The sequence below is a fragment of the Coregonus clupeaformis genome, unplaced genomic scaffold, assembly GCF_020615455.1.
Source record: "Coregonus clupeaformis isolate EN_2021a unplaced genomic scaffold, ASM2061545v1 scaf0386, whole genome shotgun sequence".
Taxonomy (NCBI): domain Eukaryota; kingdom Metazoa; phylum Chordata; class Actinopteri; order Salmoniformes; family Salmonidae; genus Coregonus; species Coregonus clupeaformis.
Genome location: NW_025533841.1, coordinates 125,230 through 145,000, shown reverse-complemented (window position 1 = coordinate 145,000; position 19,771 = coordinate 125,230). Strand labels below are relative to the sequence as shown.

General features: G+C 45.9%; 1 protein-coding gene across 1 annotated transcript in view; it reads right to left on the bottom strand.

The window, feature by feature from the left end:
* Window positions 1-19,771, bottom strand: part of LOC121558335 (cyclic AMP-responsive element-binding protein 5-like) — a 91,761-nt gene that overhangs the window by 28,207 nt on the left and 43,783 nt on the right. Inside the window, exons 7-8 of the mRNA XM_045215180.1 lie at window positions 15,864-15,987; window positions 11,586-11,690 (exon numbers count right to left, since the gene is read on the bottom strand). Coding sequence (XP_045071115.1) covers window positions 11,586-11,690; window positions 15,864-15,987 — 229 coding nt within the window. The remainder of the gene's footprint in view (window positions 1-11,585; window positions 11,691-15,863; window positions 15,988-19,771) is intronic.

Below are 19,771 nucleotides of genomic sequence, written 5' to 3'. Positions count from 1 at the left end.
AACTAACATGTCACATGCAACATTTTGCTTTAGCATTTATGCTAACATTGGGAACCAAACCTGACAGAGTGGAGAGAGGGAGGTGACTTAACTGACACCCACAGCCATGAGGAAGTGATGTTACTGAGGCCAGAAAATGACAACACGTTAACAGGCAGTGAATCTCATGGGAAATAGGAAGTCTGTACTAATAAGTGTGTCTATGACACAATGTAAGAAATGTTAACAGGATGGGATGTGGTTGACATTGATGTATTCACAGAGTTGTTGTTGAGGAGTTATACTTAGAATATTGTAGATAATAATAATAATAATAATATGCCATTTAGCAGACGCTTTTATCCAAAGCGACTTACAGTCATGCGTGCATACATTTTTATTTTTGTGTATGGGTGGTCCCGGGGATCGAACCCACTACCTTGGCGTTACAAGCGCCGTGCTCTACCAGCTGAGCTACAGAGAACCACGATAAGGAACTGGTCAGAGAGGTCACATAAAGTGTTAGCCATCCACCCATCTGGTGGTGGCTGGCTGGCTGGTTTACCCTGGCCTAGCTCTGTCGGAGGGGAGGGAGCCCTGGAGGCTAGTCCTGTCCCATTCACAGGCCCTGAACCGTACCCTGAATGCCTTCACACACACAGCTCCCATCAGCCTTCCATCAGCACAGCTAAAACAACACGCAGTCACCCAAAGACAAACACAGCAGACACACTGCTCTGCTCCACCCCTGCCCTCCGCCCTACCGAGTCCCTCTCCCACACACACATGCTCACGTGTGAACAACACACACAGGCATGCACACAGAGTGTAACTCACGAGTAGAAAATAAGTGTTTTGAGCCATATTCCTACAATATGACTGTAGTCCATGGTTGTGGGTGGGTCATAACCCTGCTCTTAGGCCCCTGGTGTCGGCACCATGGTGGAGGGAGACACCCACCTCTCTAACTCCCTCCCTCTCTCTCTCTATCTCTCCCTTCCTTGTCAGGCCTCACCACAGATAAGCTGGCAGACACACGCTGTTAGTGTTTTAACCCTTCACTGTACACCTTCACCAATCACACATTTCCTGAGATACTGTCCGTGGAGAAATACTGAAGTTTGACAATATGCAGAAGGATAGTAGTTTACCTCTACATTTCTCTGTATCCCTGTTTCTTCTCCTCTGTTATGCCTCACTTTAACCCCTTACATACACACACTGCAAGAGGCACTGTTTGTCTCAACACACACAAGCACACGTGCGTGCACACATGCAAATCCACGCTCACGACACACACACACACACTCGCTCGCTCACACACAGCCACAGTTTAACCCTACACACTAGCAGTCAGTCAGTTGGGGCAGAACGGCTGCAGCAACAGAGCTCACATTCAGCTGTGTCCTCAGCTCACTGTCCCTCTCTCTCCAATGACATCACCCCCTGACAATGCCACCATTCATACAGATGTTGCTATCAAAACCTGGAGATAGATTCTACACTCCTATTGTCTGCTGCTTATAGTCTTCTACAACACAACCCACGGTCTAGCCAGAGGTGCTCTCTGTCTGTCTGTCTGTCTGTCTGTCTATCTGTCTCTCTCTCTCTCTCTCTCTCTCTCTCTCTCTCTGTCTCTCTGTCTGTCTGTCTCTCTCTCTCAATTCAATTCAATTCAATTTCAATTTAAGGGCTTTATTGGCATGGGAAACGTATGTTAACATTGCCAAAGCAAGTGAAGTAGATAGTAAACAAAAGTGAAATAAACAATAAATATTAACAGTAAACATTACACTCAGAAGTTCCAAAAGAATAAAGACATTTCAAATGTCATATTATGTATATATACAGTGTTGTAACGCTCTCTCTCTCTCTCGCTCTCCCACTCTCTTACCATTTAATGGTGTAAGTAGTTACAAATGACTTCACACAGTTAATCACTCAACAAGGAGTGAAGGTGGAAATTGGCTCTTCTTTCTTGACCTCATTGAACAACTCTGTAAATATGACTCTGTCGTACACTTGGTATTTCTGCCCTACATACAGTATTTTATGTATTTTGCAGAATTCAGTACAATAAGTATTCAATGTTCAAATAAAACTATAGTTTGGTAGAGTTTAAAACAATATACAAGTTTAGTAGGATCATAAAACTAAAACTGTGATGATGAAGAGTTCAGGAGAAAAAACTATTGCGTCAGGATAGCTGGTCTCGGTGTATATTATGAAATGTTTCTTTAAGAGAAGCTCTCTTTTTTCCCTCCTCAAGTAAAAAGGAGTACATTTAGAGCGTGCCAAGGATGATGTCATGGGTCCATCCAGTGCCAGGTCCGTGGCCAACAGAGCTACAGTGTAGGAACATATAGTATTGTTTACCTCATAAGAAAGCCTGACGCTTAGTGACACATTTATGTCCCTAGTAACAATGTAAACAATAGATAATTACCCAGATAATAAATAACACATTTTTATACACGAGCTGCAGCTCAGAAGAAGCAGACCTTTTTAAATCTGTCTGCCTATTCTAAACCAACTAAACGTCAGAGGGAAAGGACAGGGTGTTAACAGCTTTACATTACACAGATACTAACCCACGGCGGAGAACACCACTTTGAAATTGGAACCCGCTCACATTTTTTACTTATGTCCCATGGTTGGCACACAGGGAGACATTGTGTAGAACTTGATAAGGGCTTGTTTTGACTTCCTGTCCACAGAAACGGAGAGTGAAAGTCTTTCATCAAACAAACAAAGATATCAAACCATCTAAAAAAGAGACTTTTAGGAATAGAATACTGTGTTTCGACAAACACACACACACAAAATCTTTCAGTAGGTGTGTATTTGTGTGTGCATGTGTGTGTGCACGCTTGTACAACGATGTCAGCTGCTGCTGAGCGAGTGGTGCAGGGCTGGATTGAGATCAGGGCTGTGAGGGAGGGTGCTGGCTAGAGCCTGTGGAGCTCTGGCTCCAAGTGGCGATGTAATGCTTTGGCCTGTGTGTGTGTGTCTCTGTCTGTCTATCTGTCTGTGTGTGTGTGTGTGTGTGTGTGGGCCACCTCTCCATAAGCATTTCCTCCACCACGCTGTGAGGGTCAGCTATCCTGACATCCCTAATGCAAAACACACACCACCCTATTCCCCTGACACAACACAACCACACCCAGCACCATGACACACACACGGCACCCTACCGAGCCTCGTAATTACCAGACTGATTACCGCTGCGCTATATACCCTAGCCCCCTCGCACATAAAACCCCCTCAACTAAAACTATGAAAAGACTCTGATGAAAAACACTAGGACACAACCTAGGAGTCAGTTATGACGCCACCATCACAGAACAGGCATCACAGAACAGGCCTCAACACAAACACATTATTTTGTGTGCAGTATTTTAAGTATCAGAATGACTTATTGATGAAGCAGAACGCCAGAGTAATGGTATTTCTATCAAAGATAGATTAAAGCTGAGAGGAGAGATAGTTGAGAGAAGAACAGAGAGATAGAGACAGATTAAAGCTGAGAGCAGAGATAGTTGAGAGAAGAACAGAGAGATACAGACAGATTAAAGCTGATAGGAGAGATGAGACAAGAACAGAGATAGAGACAGATTAAAGATGAGAGGAGAGATAGTTGAGAGAAGAACAGAGAGATAGATTAAAGATGAGAGGAGAGAGAGTTGAGAGAAGAACAGAGATACAGACAGATTAAAGCTGAGAGGAGAGATAGTTGAGAGAAGAACAGAGAGATACAGACAGATTAAAGCTGAGAGGAGAGATGAGACAAGAACAGAGAGATAGAGACAGATTAAAGATGAGAGGAGAGATAGTTGAGAGAAGAACAGTGAGATAGAGACAGATTAAAGATGAGAGGAGAGATAGTTGAGAGAAAAACAGAGATACAGACAGATTAAAGCTGAGAGGAGAGATAGTTGAGAGAAGAACAGAGAGATACAGACAGATTAAAGCTGAGAGGAGAGATGAGACAAGAACAGAGAGATAGAGACAGATTAAAGATGAGAGGAGAGATAGTTGAGAGAAGAACAGAGAGATAGAGACAGATTAAAGAGGAGAGGAGAGATAGTTGAGAGAAGAACAGAGAGATCCAGACAGATTAAAGATGAGAGGAGAGATAGTTGAGAGAAGAACAGAGAGATAGAGACAGATTAAAGCTGAGAGGAGAGATAGCTGAGAGAAGAACAGAGAGATACAGACAGATTAAAGATGAGAGGAGAGATAGTTGAGAGAAGAACAGAGAGATAGAGACAGATTAAAGCTGAGAGGAGAGATAGTTGAGAGAAGAACAAAGAGATACAGACAGATTAAAGATGAGAGGAGAGATAGTTGAGAGAAGAATTTAGAGATAGAGACAGAATAAAGTTGAGAGGAGAGATAGTTGAGAGAAGAACAGAGAGATACAGACAGATTAAAGCTGAGAGGAGAGATAGTTGAGAGAAGAACAGTGAGATAGAGACAGATTAAAGCTGAGAGGAGAGATAGTTGAGAGAAGAACAGAGAGATACAGACAGATTAAAGATGAGAGGAGAGATAGTTGAGAGAAGAACAGAGAGATAGAGACAGATTAAAGCTGAGAGGAGAGATAGTTGAGAGAAGAACAGAGAGATACAGACAGATTAAAGATGAGAGGAGAGATAGTTGAGAGAAGAATTTAGAGATAGAGACAGAATAAAGTTGAGAGGAGAGATAGTTGAGAGAAGAACAGAGAGATAGAGACAGATTAACGAGGAGAGATAGTTGAGAGAAGAACAAAGAGATACAGACAGATTAAAGTTGAGAGGAGAGATAGTTGAGAGAAGAACAGAGAGATAGAGACAGATTAACGAGGAGAGATAGTTGAGAGAAGAACAGAGAGATACAGACAGATTAAAGATGAGAGGAGAGATAGTTGAGAGAAGAACAGAGAGATAGAGACAGATTAAAGCTGAGAGGAGAGATAGTTGAGAGAAGAACAGTGAGATAGAGACAGATTAAAGCTGAGAGGAGAGATAGTTGAGAGAAGAACAGAGAGATACAGACAGATTAAAGATGAGAGGAGAGATAGTTGAGAGAAGAACAGAGAGATAGAGACAGATTAAAGCTGAGAGGAGAGATAGTTGAGAGAAGAACAGAGAGATACAGACAGATTAAAGATGAGAGGAGAGATAGTTGAGAGAAGAATTTAGAGATAGAGACAGAATAAAGTTGAGAGGAGAGATAGTTGAGAGAAGAACAGAGAGATAGAGACAGATTAAAGAGGAGAGATAGTTGAGAGAAGAACAAAGAGATACAGACAGATTAAAGTTGAGAGGAGAGATAGTTGAGAGAAGAACAGAGAGATAGAGACAGATTAACGAGGAGAGATAGTTGAGAGAAGAACAGAGATACAGACAGATTAAAGATGAGAGGAGAGATAGTTGAGAGAAGAACAGAGAGATAGAGACAGATTAACGAGGAGAGATAGTTGAGAGAAGAACAAAGAGATACAGACAGATTAAAGTTGAGAGGAGAGATAGTTGAGAGAAGAACAGAGAGATAGAGACAGATTAACGAGGAGAGATAGTTGAGAGAAGAACAAAGAGATACAGACAGATTAAAAGTTGAGAGGAGAGATAGTTGAGAGAAGAACAGAGAGATAGAGACAGATTAACGAGGAGAGATAGTTGAGAGAAGAACAGAGAGATACAGACAGATTAAAGATGAGAGGAGAGATAGTTGAGAGAAGAACAGAGAGATAGAGACAGATTAACGAGGAGAGATAGTTGAGAGAAGAACAAAGAGATACAGACAGATTAAAGTTGAGAGGAGAGATAGTTGAGAGAAGAACAGAGAGATAGAGACAGATTAACGAGGAGAGATAGTTGAGAGAAGAACAGAGAGATAGAGACAGATTAAAGCTGAGAGCGGAGATAGTTGAGAGAAGAACAGAGAGATACAGACAGATTAAAGATGAGAGGAGAGATAGTTGAGAGAAGAACAGATAGATAGAGACAGATTAAAGCTGAGAGGAGAGATGAGACAAGAACAGAGATATAGACAGATTAAAGATGAGAGGAGAGATAGTTGAGAGAAGAACAGAGAGATACAGATATATTAAAGATGAGAGGAGAGATAGTTGAGAGAAGAATAGAGATACAGACAGATTAAAGATGAGAGGAGAGATAGTTGAGAGAAGAACAGAGATACAGACAGATTAAAGCTGAGAGGAGAGATAGTTGAGAGAAGAACAGAGATACAGACAGATTAAAGCTGAGAGGAGAGATAGTTGAGAGAAGAACAGAGAGATAGAGACAGATTAAAGATGAGAGGAGAGATAGTTGAGAGAAGAACAGAGAGATAGAGACAGATTACAGAGGAGAGGAGAGATAGTTGAGAGAAGAACAGAGAGATATAGACAGATTAAAGATGAGAGGAGAGATGGTTGAGAGAAGAACAGAGAGATAGAGACAGATTAAAGCTGAGAGGAGAGATGGTTGAGAGAAGAACAGAGAGATACAGACAGCTTAAAGATGAGAGGAGAGATAGTTGAGAGAAGAACAGAGAGATAGAGACAGATTAAAGCTGAGAGGAGAGATAGTTGAGAGAAGAACAGAGAGATACAGACAGATTAAAGATGAGAGGCGAGATAGTTGAGAGAAGAATTTAGAGATAGAGACAGAATAAAGTTGAGAGGAGAAATAGTTGAGAGAAGAACAGAGAGATAGACAGATTAAAGCTGAGAGGAGAGATAGTTGAGAGAAGAACAGAGAGATAGAGACAGATTAAAGCTGAGAGGAGAGATAGTTGAAAGAAGAACAGAGAGATACAGACAGATTAAAGATGAGAGGAGAGATAGTTGAGAGAAGAACAGAGAGATAGAGACAGATTAAAGATGAGAGGAGAGATAGTTGAGAGGAGAACAGAGAGATAGAGACAGATTAAAGCTGAGAGGAGAGATGAGACAAGAACAGAGAGATAGAGACAGATTAAAGATGAGAGGAGAGATAGTTGAGAGAAGAACAGAGAGATAGAGACAGAATAAAGAGGAGAGATAGTTGAGGGAAGAACAGAGAGATTCAGACAGATTAAAGATGAGAGGAGAGATAGTTGAGAGAAAAACAGAGAGATAGAGACAGATTAAAGCTGAGAGGAGAGATAGTTGAGAGAAGAACAGAGAGATAGAGACAGATTAAAGAGGAGAGATAGTTGAGGGAAGAACAGAGAGATAGAGACAGATTAAAGCTGAGAGGAGAGATGGTTGAGAGAAAAACAGAGAGATAGAGACAGATTAAAGCTGAGAGGAGAGATAGTTGAGAGAAGAACAGAGAGATAGAGACAGATTAAAGCTGAGAGGAGAGATGGTTGAGAGAAAAACAGAGAGATAGAGACAGATTAAAGCTGAGAGGAGAGATAGTTGAGAGAAGAACAGAGAGATACAGACAGATTCAAGATGAGAGGAGAGATAGTTGAGAGAAGAATTTAGAGATAGAGACAGAATAAAGTTGAGAGGATAGATAGTTGAGAGAAGAACAGAGAGATAGAGACAGATTAAAGATGAGAGGAGAGATAGTTGAGAGGAGAACAGAGCGATAGAGACAGATTAAAGCTGAGAGGAGAGATAGTTGAGAGAAGAACAGAGAGATAGAGACAGATTAAAGATGAGAGGAGAGATAGTTAGCCCAGAGGTCTGGTATCAGCCCTCTCTGTATCAGCACTGTATCAGCCCTCCCTGTATCAGCCCTGTATCAGCCCTCCCTGTATCAGCTCTGCCTTCAGCCCTGTATCAGCCCTGTATCAGCCCTGTATCAGCCCTCCCTGTATCAGCCCTGCCTTCAGCCCTGTATCAGCCATCCCTGTATCAGCCCTGCCTTCAGCCCTGTATCAGCCCTCCCTGTATCAGCCCTGCCCTCAGCCCTCCCTGCAGCTCATTAACTATTTACACTAGAGACAGACAGACAGGTCTCTCTAGGCCTCCTAGCAGCTTAGCCCCACCTCAAAATCTATTAGCCGTCATTAGCCCCCCCAAGCCCTGGGCCCTGGGCAGCACACACACTCCCACTGGTCAGGAGTGGGTTAACTCCGCCAGGGGAGGCCTTCAGTTACCACAACACACAGGCGCGCACACACATAATCCTCTCTCTCCAGTATCTTTTATCAATTTCTGTCTTTCAAGTTCTCTCTTTCTCACTTGATCTATCTATTTCCCACTTACCCTCCCTCTCTCCCTCTCCCTCTCCCTCTCCCTCTCTCTCTCTCTCTCTCTCTCTCTCTCTCTCTCTCTCTCTCTCTCTCTCTCTCTCTTTCTCTCTCTCTCTCTCTCTCTCTCTCTCTCTCTCTCTCTCTCTCTCTCTCTCTCTCTCTCTCTCTCTCTCTCTCTCTCTCTCTCTCTCTCTCTCTCTCTCTCTCTCTCTCTCTCTCTCTCTCTCTCTCTTTCTCTCTCTCTCTCTCTCTCTCTCTCTCTCTCTCTCTCTCTCTCTCTTCTCTCTCTCTCTCTCTCTCTCTCTCTCCTCTCTCTCTCTTTCTCTCTCTCTCTCTCTCTCTCTCTCTCTCTCTCTCTCTCTCTCTCTCTCTCTCTCTCTCTCTCTCTTAATGTAAATGTTCCTGTAGTGTGCGGCTGGGCCAGGGGTCTGAGGCTCTGAGGTTGTAAAGCTGGGGGGGTGTGGGGTTACAGTGAGGGAGATTTCCCATTGGCGGAAAGTCAACATGGTCCGGGGTAATGCGATTAGGGCTGGATCGAGCGCGTCGCAGGGGACACATGGAGCTGATCATGCCGCAGACACCTGATAGCATGGCCGTATTTATCGACTTGGCCCGGGCGAGGATATTACAGACACCAGAGATCCCCTGAAACCCCTGTTTTCCCCGCTTCCCCATGCCCTCCCCACTCTGTCCGTCAGTTCCTTATGAAAACCACGCTGGAGATCTCAGCCTGATAAGGCGGTTAGCCTCTCACTCTCTGTCCACAATCATGGGATTCCATCAGGACCTTTCAAGTATCAGGGCCATTCAAAATGTCAGGGCCCAAATCTCAAACCATCTCCATTTGGTGGTCATGAATAGTGTATGAATGAATAACTGACTGGTCAAGCAGCCTGTAGGTTAGTCCGGTAATGAAGCCTTGGTCGTTTTCTGAGGACTGTCTGGTTGAGTTTATTAGTGGCCTTGACAGAGCATTTACAATTCAATTACAACGATAGCAGAGAGGGGGACAGAGAAGGAAAAGGTCTGGATGTCTGGATGGAGGCCAATGCAGAGATAAGACTAAAACACTAAAGCTGTGTTACTCCAGCGTGTTACCATAGGAACAGCTGGAGAGATCCAAAAGACGATCAATCTAGAGAGAGAGAGCAGGGGAAAGAGGGACACGTATGTCCTGATAATGCACCCTCTCTCTCTCTCTCTCTAACCTCTCTCTCTCCCTCTTTGTCTCTCTCCCTCTCCCTCGTTCTCTCTCTGCCTCGTGTTCTCTATCTCTCTCCCTCTTTCTCTCTCTCCCTCTCTCTCCCTCGTTCTCTCTCTCCCTCTCTCTCCCTCGTTCTCTCTCTCCCTCTCTCTCCCCCTTTCTCTCTCTCACCCTCTCTCCCCCCTCTCTCTCTCTCACTCTTTGTCTCTCTCTCTCTCTCTCTTTGTCTCTCTCTCTCTCTCTCTCTCTCTCTCTCTCTCTCTCTCTCTCTCTCTCTCTCTCTCTCTCTCTCACCAACCTCAGCAATCAGTGGGCCATTAAACAAGTCAGGAGAGCAAACATCACTTTATTCTGACCAGCCACTTGCCTCTCTCTCTGCCTCTCTCTGCCTCTCTCTGCCGCTCTGTGCCGCTCTCTCTCTCTGCCTCACCCTCTCTCTGCCTCTCTCTCTCTGCCTCTCTCGCTCTACCTCTCTCTCTCTCTCTGCCTCTCTCTCTGCCTCTCTCTCTCTCTGCCTCTCTCTATCTCTGCCTCTCTCTCTCTGCCTCTCTCTCCCTCTCTGCCTCTCTCTCCGCCTCTGCCTCTCTCTCTCTGCCTCTCTCTCTCTGCCTCTCTGTCTCTCTGCCTCTCTCTCCGCCTCTGCCTCTCTCTCTGCCTCTCTCTGCTCTCTCTCTCTGTCTCTCTCTCTGCCTCTCTCTGCTCTCTCTCTCTCTGCCGCTCTCTCTCTGCCTCTCTCTCTCAATTCAATTCAATTTAAGGGCTTTATTGGCATGGGAAACGTGTGTTAACATTGCCAAAGCAAGTGAAGTAGATAGTAAACAAAAGTGAAATAAACAATAAATATTAACAGTAAACATTACACTCAGAAGTTTCAAAAGAATAAAGACATTTCAAATGTCATATTATGTATATATACAGTGTTGTAACAATGTGCAAATAGTTAAAGTACAAATGGGAAAATAAATAAACATAAATATGGGTTGTATTTACAATGGTGTTTGTTCTTCACTGGTTGCCCTTTTCTTGTGGCAACAGGTCACAAATCTTGCAGCTGTGATGGCACACTGTGGTTTTTCACCCAGTAGATAAGGGAGTTTATCAAAATTGGGTTTGTTTTCGAATTCTTTGTGGATCGCTGTAATCTGAGGGAAATATGTGTCTCTAATATGGTCATACATTTGGCAGGAGGTTAGGAAGTGCAGCTCAGTTTCCACATCATTTTGTGGGCAGTGTGCACATAGCCTGTCTTCTCTTGAGAGCCAGGTCTGCCTACGGCGGCCTTTTTCAATAGCAAGGCTATACTCACTGAGTCTGTACATAGTCAAAGCTTTCCTTAAGTTTGGGTCAGTCACAGTGGTCAGGTATTCTGCCACTGTGTACTCTCTGTTTAGGGCCAAATAGCATTCTAGTTTGCTCTGTTTTTTTGTTTGTTCTTTCCAATGTGTCAAGTAATTCTCTTTTTGTTTTCTCATGATTTGGTTGGGTCTAATTGTGTTGTTGTTGTAGTTGTTGTTGTCCTGGGGCTGTGTGGGGTCTGTTTGTGTTTGTGAACAGAGGCCCAGGACAAGCTTACTTAGGGGACTCTTCTCCAAGTTCATCTCTCTGTAGGTGATGGCTTTGTTATGGAAGGTTTGGGAATCGCTTCCTTTTAAGTGGTTATAGAATTTAACGGCTCTCTCTCTCTCTGCCCCCTCTCCTCCCTCTCTCCTTTCTCCTCTCTTCACTCCTCTCTTCCCGCTCTTCTCCCTCTACACCCTCTCCATTTCTCCCTCTCTGTCCTCCCTCTCTCTCAGCCTTCTCTCACTCCCCCTGCTCTCTCTAACTGCCTGCTTTGTGAACGATGAGGTCATTCCTGTGTTAAACTAGTGCTAACAAGTTGCAGAATTCCACAACATGTTCTGTACATTAAGATATACATCAGTCAGCCAGTCGGTGCAGTGCGGTGGGCAGCCCAGTCGCAGCCACATAAAGGGCCCTTTATTCAGGCTCTCTGAGACTCCAGCCCAGCGCTACTCTGCTCCTACAGGTTCAGACCTGGCAGCTTTGATTCCACACACACATACACGCACACACCAAATGATGAAATCCACACAGAGACTTAAAGCAAGCGCAGCTTTTTATTGGCATGGCCAAGTAGAAAAGAGAACGTTATTAAACATTGAGCATGCATCGGTGTGTGTGTTTTTATTATTCAGGTGTATTTAGTGTGAGGATTGGGACTCACCAGTTTGGCCTCAGAGTGCATGGAGGGTCCGTGAGGTGAAGAGCAGGAGCTGGGGTGGTTGGGGCCCTGCATACCCATCATACTGGAACCCATCTGCCTCTCCATCTGAGGACCACAACAACATCTCACACTACGGCAACACACACACACACACACACACACTTCTCAAGGAGGCACGTAGTGTGTGTGTGTCTGACAAAGACAGTGCTATTAACAGACACACACCCTGGTAGTAACTTCCTGTTTTAACTCCCTCACTGCTGGGCTGGCTTCCTGTTTTAACTCCCTCACTGCTGGGCTGGCTTCCTGTTTTAACTCCCTCACTGCTGGACTGGCTTCCTTTATTAACTCCCTCACTGCTGGGCTGGCTTCCTGTTTTAACTCCCCCACTGCTGGGCTGGTTTCCTGTTTTAACTCCCTCACTGCTGGGCTGGCTTCCTGTTTTAACTCCCTCACTGCTGGACTGGCTTCCTGTTTTAACTCCCTCACTGCTGGACTGGCTTCCTGTATTAACTCCCTCACTGCTGGGCTGGCTTCCTGTTTTAACTCCCTCACTGCTGGGCTGGCTTCCTGTTTTAACTCCCTCACTGCTGGACTGGCTTCCTGTATTAACTCCCTCACTGCTGGGCTGGCTTCCTGTTTTAACTCCCTCACTGCTGGGCTGGCTTCCTGTTTTAACTCCCTCACTGCTGGACTGGCTTCCTGTTTTAACTCCCTCACTGCTGGACTGGCTTCCTGTTTTAACTCCCTCACTGCTGGACTGGCTTCCTGTTTTAACTCCCTCACTGCTGGGCTGGCTTCCTGTTTTAACTCCCTCACTGCTGGACTGGCTTCCTGTTTTAACTCCCTCACTGCTGGACTGGCTTCCTGTTTTAACTCCCTCACTGCTGGACTGGCTTCCTGTTTTAACTCCCTCACTGCTGGACTGGCTTCCTGTTTTAACTCCCTCACTGCTGGGCTGGCTTCCTGTTTTAACTCCCTCACTGCTGGGCTGGCTTCCTGTTTTAACTCCCTCACTGCTGGACTGGCTTCCTGTTTCTGTGTGTTCTGGTCAGCTCTAGTTGTCACAAGCATGCTGTGTGTGGTTGTGTGTATGGGTTCTGTGTGTGTGGTTGTGTGTATGGGTTCTGTGTGTGTGGTTGTGTGTATGGGTTCTGAGTGTGTGGTTGTGTGTATGGGTTCTGTGTGTGTGGTTGTGTGTATGGGTTCTGTGTGTGTGGTTGTGTGTATGGGTTCTGAGTGTGTGGTTGTGTGTATGGGTTCTGTGTGTGTGGTTGTTTGTATGGGTTCTGTGTGTGTGGTTGTTTGTATGGGTTCTGTGTGTGTGGTTGTGTGTATGGGTTCTGTGTGTGTGGTTGTGTGTATGGGTTCTGTGTGTGTGGTTGTGTGTATGGGTTCTGAGTGTGTGGTTGTGTGTATGGGTTCTGTTTGTGTGGTTGTGTGTATGGGTTCTGAGTGTGTGGTTGTGTGTATGGGTTCTGTGTGTGTGGTTGTTTGTATGGGTTCTGTGTGTGTGGTTGTTTGTATGGGTTCTGTTTATGTGGTTGTGTGTATGGGTTCTGTGTGTGTGGTTGTGTGTATGGGTTCTGAGTGTGTGGTTGTGTGTATGGGTTCTGTGTGTGTGGTTGTTTGTATGGGTTCTGTGTGTGTGGTTGTTTGTATGGGTTCTGTTTATGTGGTTGTGTGTATGGGTTCTGTGTGTGTGGTTGTGTGTATGGGTTCTGTGTGTGTGGTTGTTTGTATGGGTTCTGTGTGTGTTAGAGCAGGTAGAAGTTCCTACTAACCACTGATACAGATGTTTAATGGTTAAAGTGGAGGTTAAAAATAGTTTAAGTGGTGATTAAAGGGGACCCCCCTACTCCACACTAACCCTCCCAACAAACCCTCCACCCCCGATGTCCCCCACTACCCTCCCAACAACCCCCCACCCCCTGATTTCCCCACTATCCCCCCAACCCTCCCAACAACCCCCGACCCCCTGATGTCCCCCACTACCCCCAACAACCCCCACCACCCGATGACCCCCACTACCGCCCAAACCCTCCCTAACCCCCCAACAACCCCCCACCCCCTGATGACCCCCACTACCCCCTGATGCACCGCTCCCCGTCTACAGAGGCCCAGCCCAAGAACCCCTCCACACAGCCTTAATTGCTCTAAGTGTGTTTTGTGTATAAATATCACCCAAACCTGCACTCCTTTCCTGACCTGTCAATCTTCCTCCAGAAAGGCTTAGCTCCTAATTTAATAAACATGGGAGTTTTTTTCCACACCATAAACACAGCCTGTCTTGTGTTACCATGAGAACATATGTTGTATCATTAGAATTCTGATACGGGGAGCTTTCTCAGAGTTGTTATCATTCCCTGTCTGTCTCCCACTACTGCACCGACTTTAAATCTCATTGGCTTGATTAGAATATAGTCGGAGGCGTCTGAAAGCCTCACTACAGGAGATGGTCGTTTGGATAAATGGTGATAAATAATTAATATGGTGGGAAATACGTGGGAAAACTCACAGATATTACAGAATGAAAGAGGGGGTGAGATGTGTGTAGATAGTGTGTATGTGTGTGTGAGTGTATGTGCATGCATGTGTGTGTGTGTGTGTGTGTGAATCAGTGTCTGCGTGCGTGTGTTTGTGAATCAGTGTGTGCCGTGTGTGTGTGAATCAGTGTGTGCCGTGTGTATCTGTTAGGCCTACTGCTGCTAGGTAGCTCTCTCTCTGCTCTCCCCCTCCCCTCTGTCTGTCCTTGATTGCAGGAGTGAAGTCTGGTGTGCGGGAGTCAGGGTTCCAGCTGCAGCTCATTCACCATAATCACCTCAGCCTTAAAGACCCGGTCAAACTTGCCACTCATCGTCAGATCATAGTCAAGACGACCATGTTAGTTTCGCTGTTGACTCAACCTGCTTGTTTTCGCCCTTTGTGTTTTTGGCCTGTTCTAGTTCCTTTTCTCCTGTGCCACAGATTATTGGAACCTGATTCCTGCCTCCGCTTCACTCCTGCCACCACCATCCTGCTTTCCACTACCGGACCTCCCTTTTGGACTCACCACGGACACTAGGACGTTACGGTACCACTCCTGCTCTGAACCTGGATCTGTTACCCTCCCTGTAAACCTGGACTTGCTCTTCCCCTATTATTGGAAACCTGGACAAATTGAACTTTGTAAATAAACCTTCTCTGGCTCGGTGTAGTTGTCTGCATTTGGGTTCAAATCCAGTTAAATCATGACAGTATCAGTGTGTGCCGTGTGTGTGTGTAAATCAGTGTGTGTGTGTGTGAATCAGTGTGTGTGTGAATCAGTGTGTGTGTGTGTGAATCAGTGTGTGCGTGTGTGTGTGAATCAGTGTGTGTGTGTGAATCAGTGTGTGTGTGTGAATCAGTGTGTGTGTGAATCAGTGTGTGTTTGTGAATCAGTGTGTGCCGTGTGTGTGTGAATCAGTGTGTGCCGTGTGTATCTGTTAGGCCTACTGCTGCTAGGTAGCTCTCTCTCTGCTCTCCCCCTCCCCTCTGTCTGTCCTTGATTGCAGGAGTGAAGTCTGGTGTGCGGGAGTCAGGGTTCCAGCTGCAGCTCATTCACCATAATCACCTCAGCCTTAAAGACCCGGTCAAACTTGCCACTCATCGTCAGATCATAGTCAAGACGACCATGTTAGTTTCGCTGTTGACTCAACCTGCTTGTTTTCGCCCTTTGTGTTTTTGGCCTGTTCTAGTTCCTTTTCTCCTGTGCCACAGATTATTGGAACCTGATTCCTGCCTCCGCTTCACTCCTTCCACCACCATCCTGCTTTCCACTACCGGACCTCCCTTTTGGACTCACCACGGACACTAGGACGTTACGGTACCACTCCTGCTCTGAACCTGGATCTGTTACCCTCCCTGTAAACCTGGACTTGCTCTTCCCCTATTATTGGAAACCTGGACAAATTGAACTTTGTAAATAAACCTTCTCTGGCTCGGTGTAGTTGTCTGCATTTGGGTTCAAATCCAGTTAAATCATGACAGTATCAGTGTGTGCCGTGTGTGTGTGTAAATCAGTGTGTGTGTGTGTGAATCAGTGTGTGTGTGAATCAGTGTGTGTGTGTGTGAATCAGTGTGTGCGTGTGTGTGTGAATCAGTGTGTGTGTGTGAATCAGTGTGTGTGTGTGAATCAGTGTGTGTGTGAATCAGTGTGTGTGTGTGAATCAGTGTGTGCCGTGTGTGTGTGAATCAGTGTGTGTGTGTGAATCAGTGTGTGCCGTGTGTGTGTGAATCAGTGTGTGTGTGTGTGCTCACAGGCATCAGTACGGAGGAGCCTTGCATGGTGGGGTCTGGCAGGTTTCCAGCCATGGAGGCAGGCAGTGGCTGTCTCTGTCTGTTCCGTAGGTGCAGTAGTGAGGACAGGGAGCCAGGGACAGGCCTAAACACACAGACACACACACACACACACACACAGGACAGGGAAAGCCTATTAAACATCATCCGCACTGAACACACGTTCCAAGTTCTTCAGAGAGATCATAAATCATCTACATATTTTTGTCATTAGAACATCACCACATAACAGCAGTAGCACACAGTTTATGTTCTAACAGATGTGTTACTTCACTTCAGGTTATAGAGTAGCAGGGACACTATGAGGGGGGCAAACATACAAACATGCTTCTATCCACCAGGCAGGCAGCTTTCTCCATCCCATCTAAATGAGTTTCCCAGTTGTAGCTTGTTTAGACTTGGAGACATGTCAGTCTACATCTTCTCTGTAGTCTTTGGTGTATAGTCGTTTACACTTGAGGCTTTACTTACTGATAAGACAGACAGTAAAGGATCCTCTCTCCTCTCCTCTCCTCTCCCCTCCCCTCTCCTCTCCTCTCCCCCTCCCCTCCCCTCGCCTCGCCTCGCCTCGCCTCGCCTCGCCTCGCCTCTCCTCGCCTCTCCTCTCCTCTCCTCTCCTCTCCTCTCCTCTCCTCTCCTCTCCTCTCCTAGTAGACTATGGGCTTGGGTAACAAGCATCCAGCAGGTGTTTCTCAGTGACACACAGACAGTAGGCCTACAGTCCTACATTGCTGAACTCCTCCCCCTCAGTTTACCATTGTGTAACACTATTTATTACTTTAGTCAATTCAGAGGATCAAGGTGAATTGACAAAACATGACATTCATCTTCATATTTTAAGACAGTGTAGTAATAATAAAAATGTATGTAATGTCTCAAAAGACCCTGGTTTGTGTATTCTCCATTGCCATCCAGTCATGCCAATGAGGAGAAATAACTGTTTCAAATGAAACATAACTGGTGGACTGGCATGGTGTAACTTCCAATGGGAATGTATATGTCTGTAATGTAACCACTTAGTGTGTGGACTGACTGACAGGCCAATCCACAGCAGCACCCACATCAATAAATCACATGTAGAGATCAGGCTAGAGGCTGGAGGCTATACTTACACTGCAGAACAAGGCCTGTTTCAGCCACTCACTCACTACCTGCATGTGTCCCAAATGGCACCCTATTCCCTTTATAGTGCACTTCTTCTGACCAGGGTGCATAGCCATTTGGGACGCCTCCACTCACTCACTCGCTCGCTCTGGACTGCAGCGAATAAATGATCAAACTATCCAGACCACTCCATCTGGGGTTGGTTGTGTGACATCATTTATACAACTGCCACTAAATCCCTGTTAGTAAGAACACAGGCTCCCAGCTGCCTGCTCTCCACTAGCCTACCTAGCCTACTACACCCATCCCCTCATACAGAAGGCTAACCTTAGCTAGCCTAGCCTACTACACCCATCCCCTCATACAGAAGGCTAACCTTAGCTAGCCTAGCCTACTACACCCATCCCCTCATACAGAAGGCTAACCTTAGCTAGCCTAGCCTACTACACCCATCCCCTCATACAGAAGGCTAACCTTAGCAAGCCTACCCTACTGCAACCTAATGAACGTTGTTGTTGGCTAATCAGCCTTGAGCTAGCCTTGAGTCAAGCACATCTCCCGGCTATCTACCTCTCTGTCAACTGGACGGGACCTCCTAGAGTCGACACGGAGCCCTGCCGATCCATCACGACTGGTCTGCCGAAGTAATCGTCTGTGGTTTCAACAGGCTTCCCGTTGCGACGACCACGAAGATCCATCTGCTACCCCCGGCCCGCTAGCACACGCAAACTACAACCGTGCTTCCTGCTCGCTGTGCTGAAGCACCAATTTGAACGGCTCTCGGATTCACATATTGCTGTTCACTGGACCTTATGATCACTCAGCTGCACAGCTGATGCCTGCTGGACTGTTCCTTTACACGGTACCCTGTCCTGTTTATTCTGTTTAGCCTCAGCCCAAACTTTATCGCCATTACCAGTTGTTGTCTTAGCTCTCTCTAATAACACCTGTGATTGCTTTATGCCTCTCTCCCATGTCAATATGCCTTGCCTATTGCTGTTCCAGTTAGTTCTTATTATACAATTTCACTGTAGAACCCCAAGTCCCTCTCAAACTGCCTCAAATAGTTCCTTTGTTCCACCCCCAATACACGCCGAGACCGGCTCAATCGGTGCCTCCAGTGATGCTATCTCTTTCATTGTTACCCAACGCTTAGGTTTACCTCCACTGTACTCATATCCTTCCATATCCTTGTCTGTACATTATACCCTGAATCTTTTCTACAACGCCTGGAAATCGGCCCCCTTTATTCTCTGTACCCAACGCACTGGAAGACCAGTTCTTAAAGCCTTTAGCCGTATCCTTATTCTAGTCCTCCTCTGTTCCTCTGGTGATGTAGAGGCTAACCCAGGCCCTGCAGACCCCAGTATCACTCCTACTCCCCAGGAGCTATCATTTGTTGACTTCTGTAACCGTAAAAGCCTTGGTTTTCTGCACGTTAACATCAGAAGTCTACTTCCTAAGTTTGAGTTATTCACTGCGTTAGCACACTCCGCCAACCCTGATGTTATAGCAGTGTCTGAATCCTGGCTTAGGAAGGCCACCAAAAATTCTGAAATGTCCATCCCCAACTACAACATTTTCCGTCTAGATAGAACTGCCAAAGGGGGTGGAGTTGCAATCTACTGTAGAGATAGCCTGCAGAGCTCTATCATACTATCCAGGTCTGTGCAGTTTGAGCTTCTACTTCTAAAAATCCACCTTTCCAGAAATAAGTCTCTCACTGTTGCCGCTTGCTACAGACCCCCCTCAGCCCCCAGCTGTGCCCTGGACACCATATGTGAATTGATTGCCCCCCATTTATCCTCAGAGTTCGTACTGCTTGGTGACCTAAATTGGGATATGCTTAACACCCCGGCCATCCTACAATCCAAACTAGATGCCCTCAATCTCACACAAATTATCAACGAACCTACCAGGTACAACCCTAAATCCGTAAACATGGGTACCCTCATAGATATCATCCTGACTAACTTACCCTCTAAATACACATCCGCTGTCTTCAACCAGGATCTCAGCGATCACTGCCTTATTGCCTGCATCCGTAATGGGTCCGCGGTCAAACGACCACCCCTCATCACTGTCAAACGCTCCCTAAAACACTTTAGTGAGCAGGCCTTCCTAATTGACCTGGCCCAGGTATCCTGGATGGATATCGATCTCATTCCGTCAGTAGAGGATGCCTGGTTGTTCTTTAAAAGTGCTTTCCTCTCAATCTTAAATAAACCCATTCAAAAAATACAGAACTAAGAACAGATATAGCCCCTGGTTCTCCTCAGACTTGACTGCCCTTGACCAGCACAAAAACATCCTGTGGCGTACTGCATTAGCATCAAATAGCCCCCGCAATATGCAACTTTTCAGGGAAGTCAGGAACCAATACATGTATACACAAGCAGTTAGGAAAGCAAAGGCTAACTTTTTCCAACAGAAATTTGCATCTTGCGTTTTTGGACACTGTAAAGTCCATGGAGAATAAGAGCACCTCCTCCCAGCTGCCCACTGCACTGAGGCTAGGAAACACTATCACCACCGATAAATCTACAATAATCAAGAATTTCAACAAGCATTTTGCTACGGCTGGCCATGCTTTCCACCTGGATACCACTACCCCGGCCACCAGCTCTGCACCCTCCGCTGCAACTTGCCCATGCCCCCCCCGCTTCTCCTTCACACAAATTCAGACAGCTGATGTTCTGAAAGAGCTGCAAAATCTGAACCCCTACAAATCATCTGGGCTAGACAATCTGGACCCTTTCTTTCTA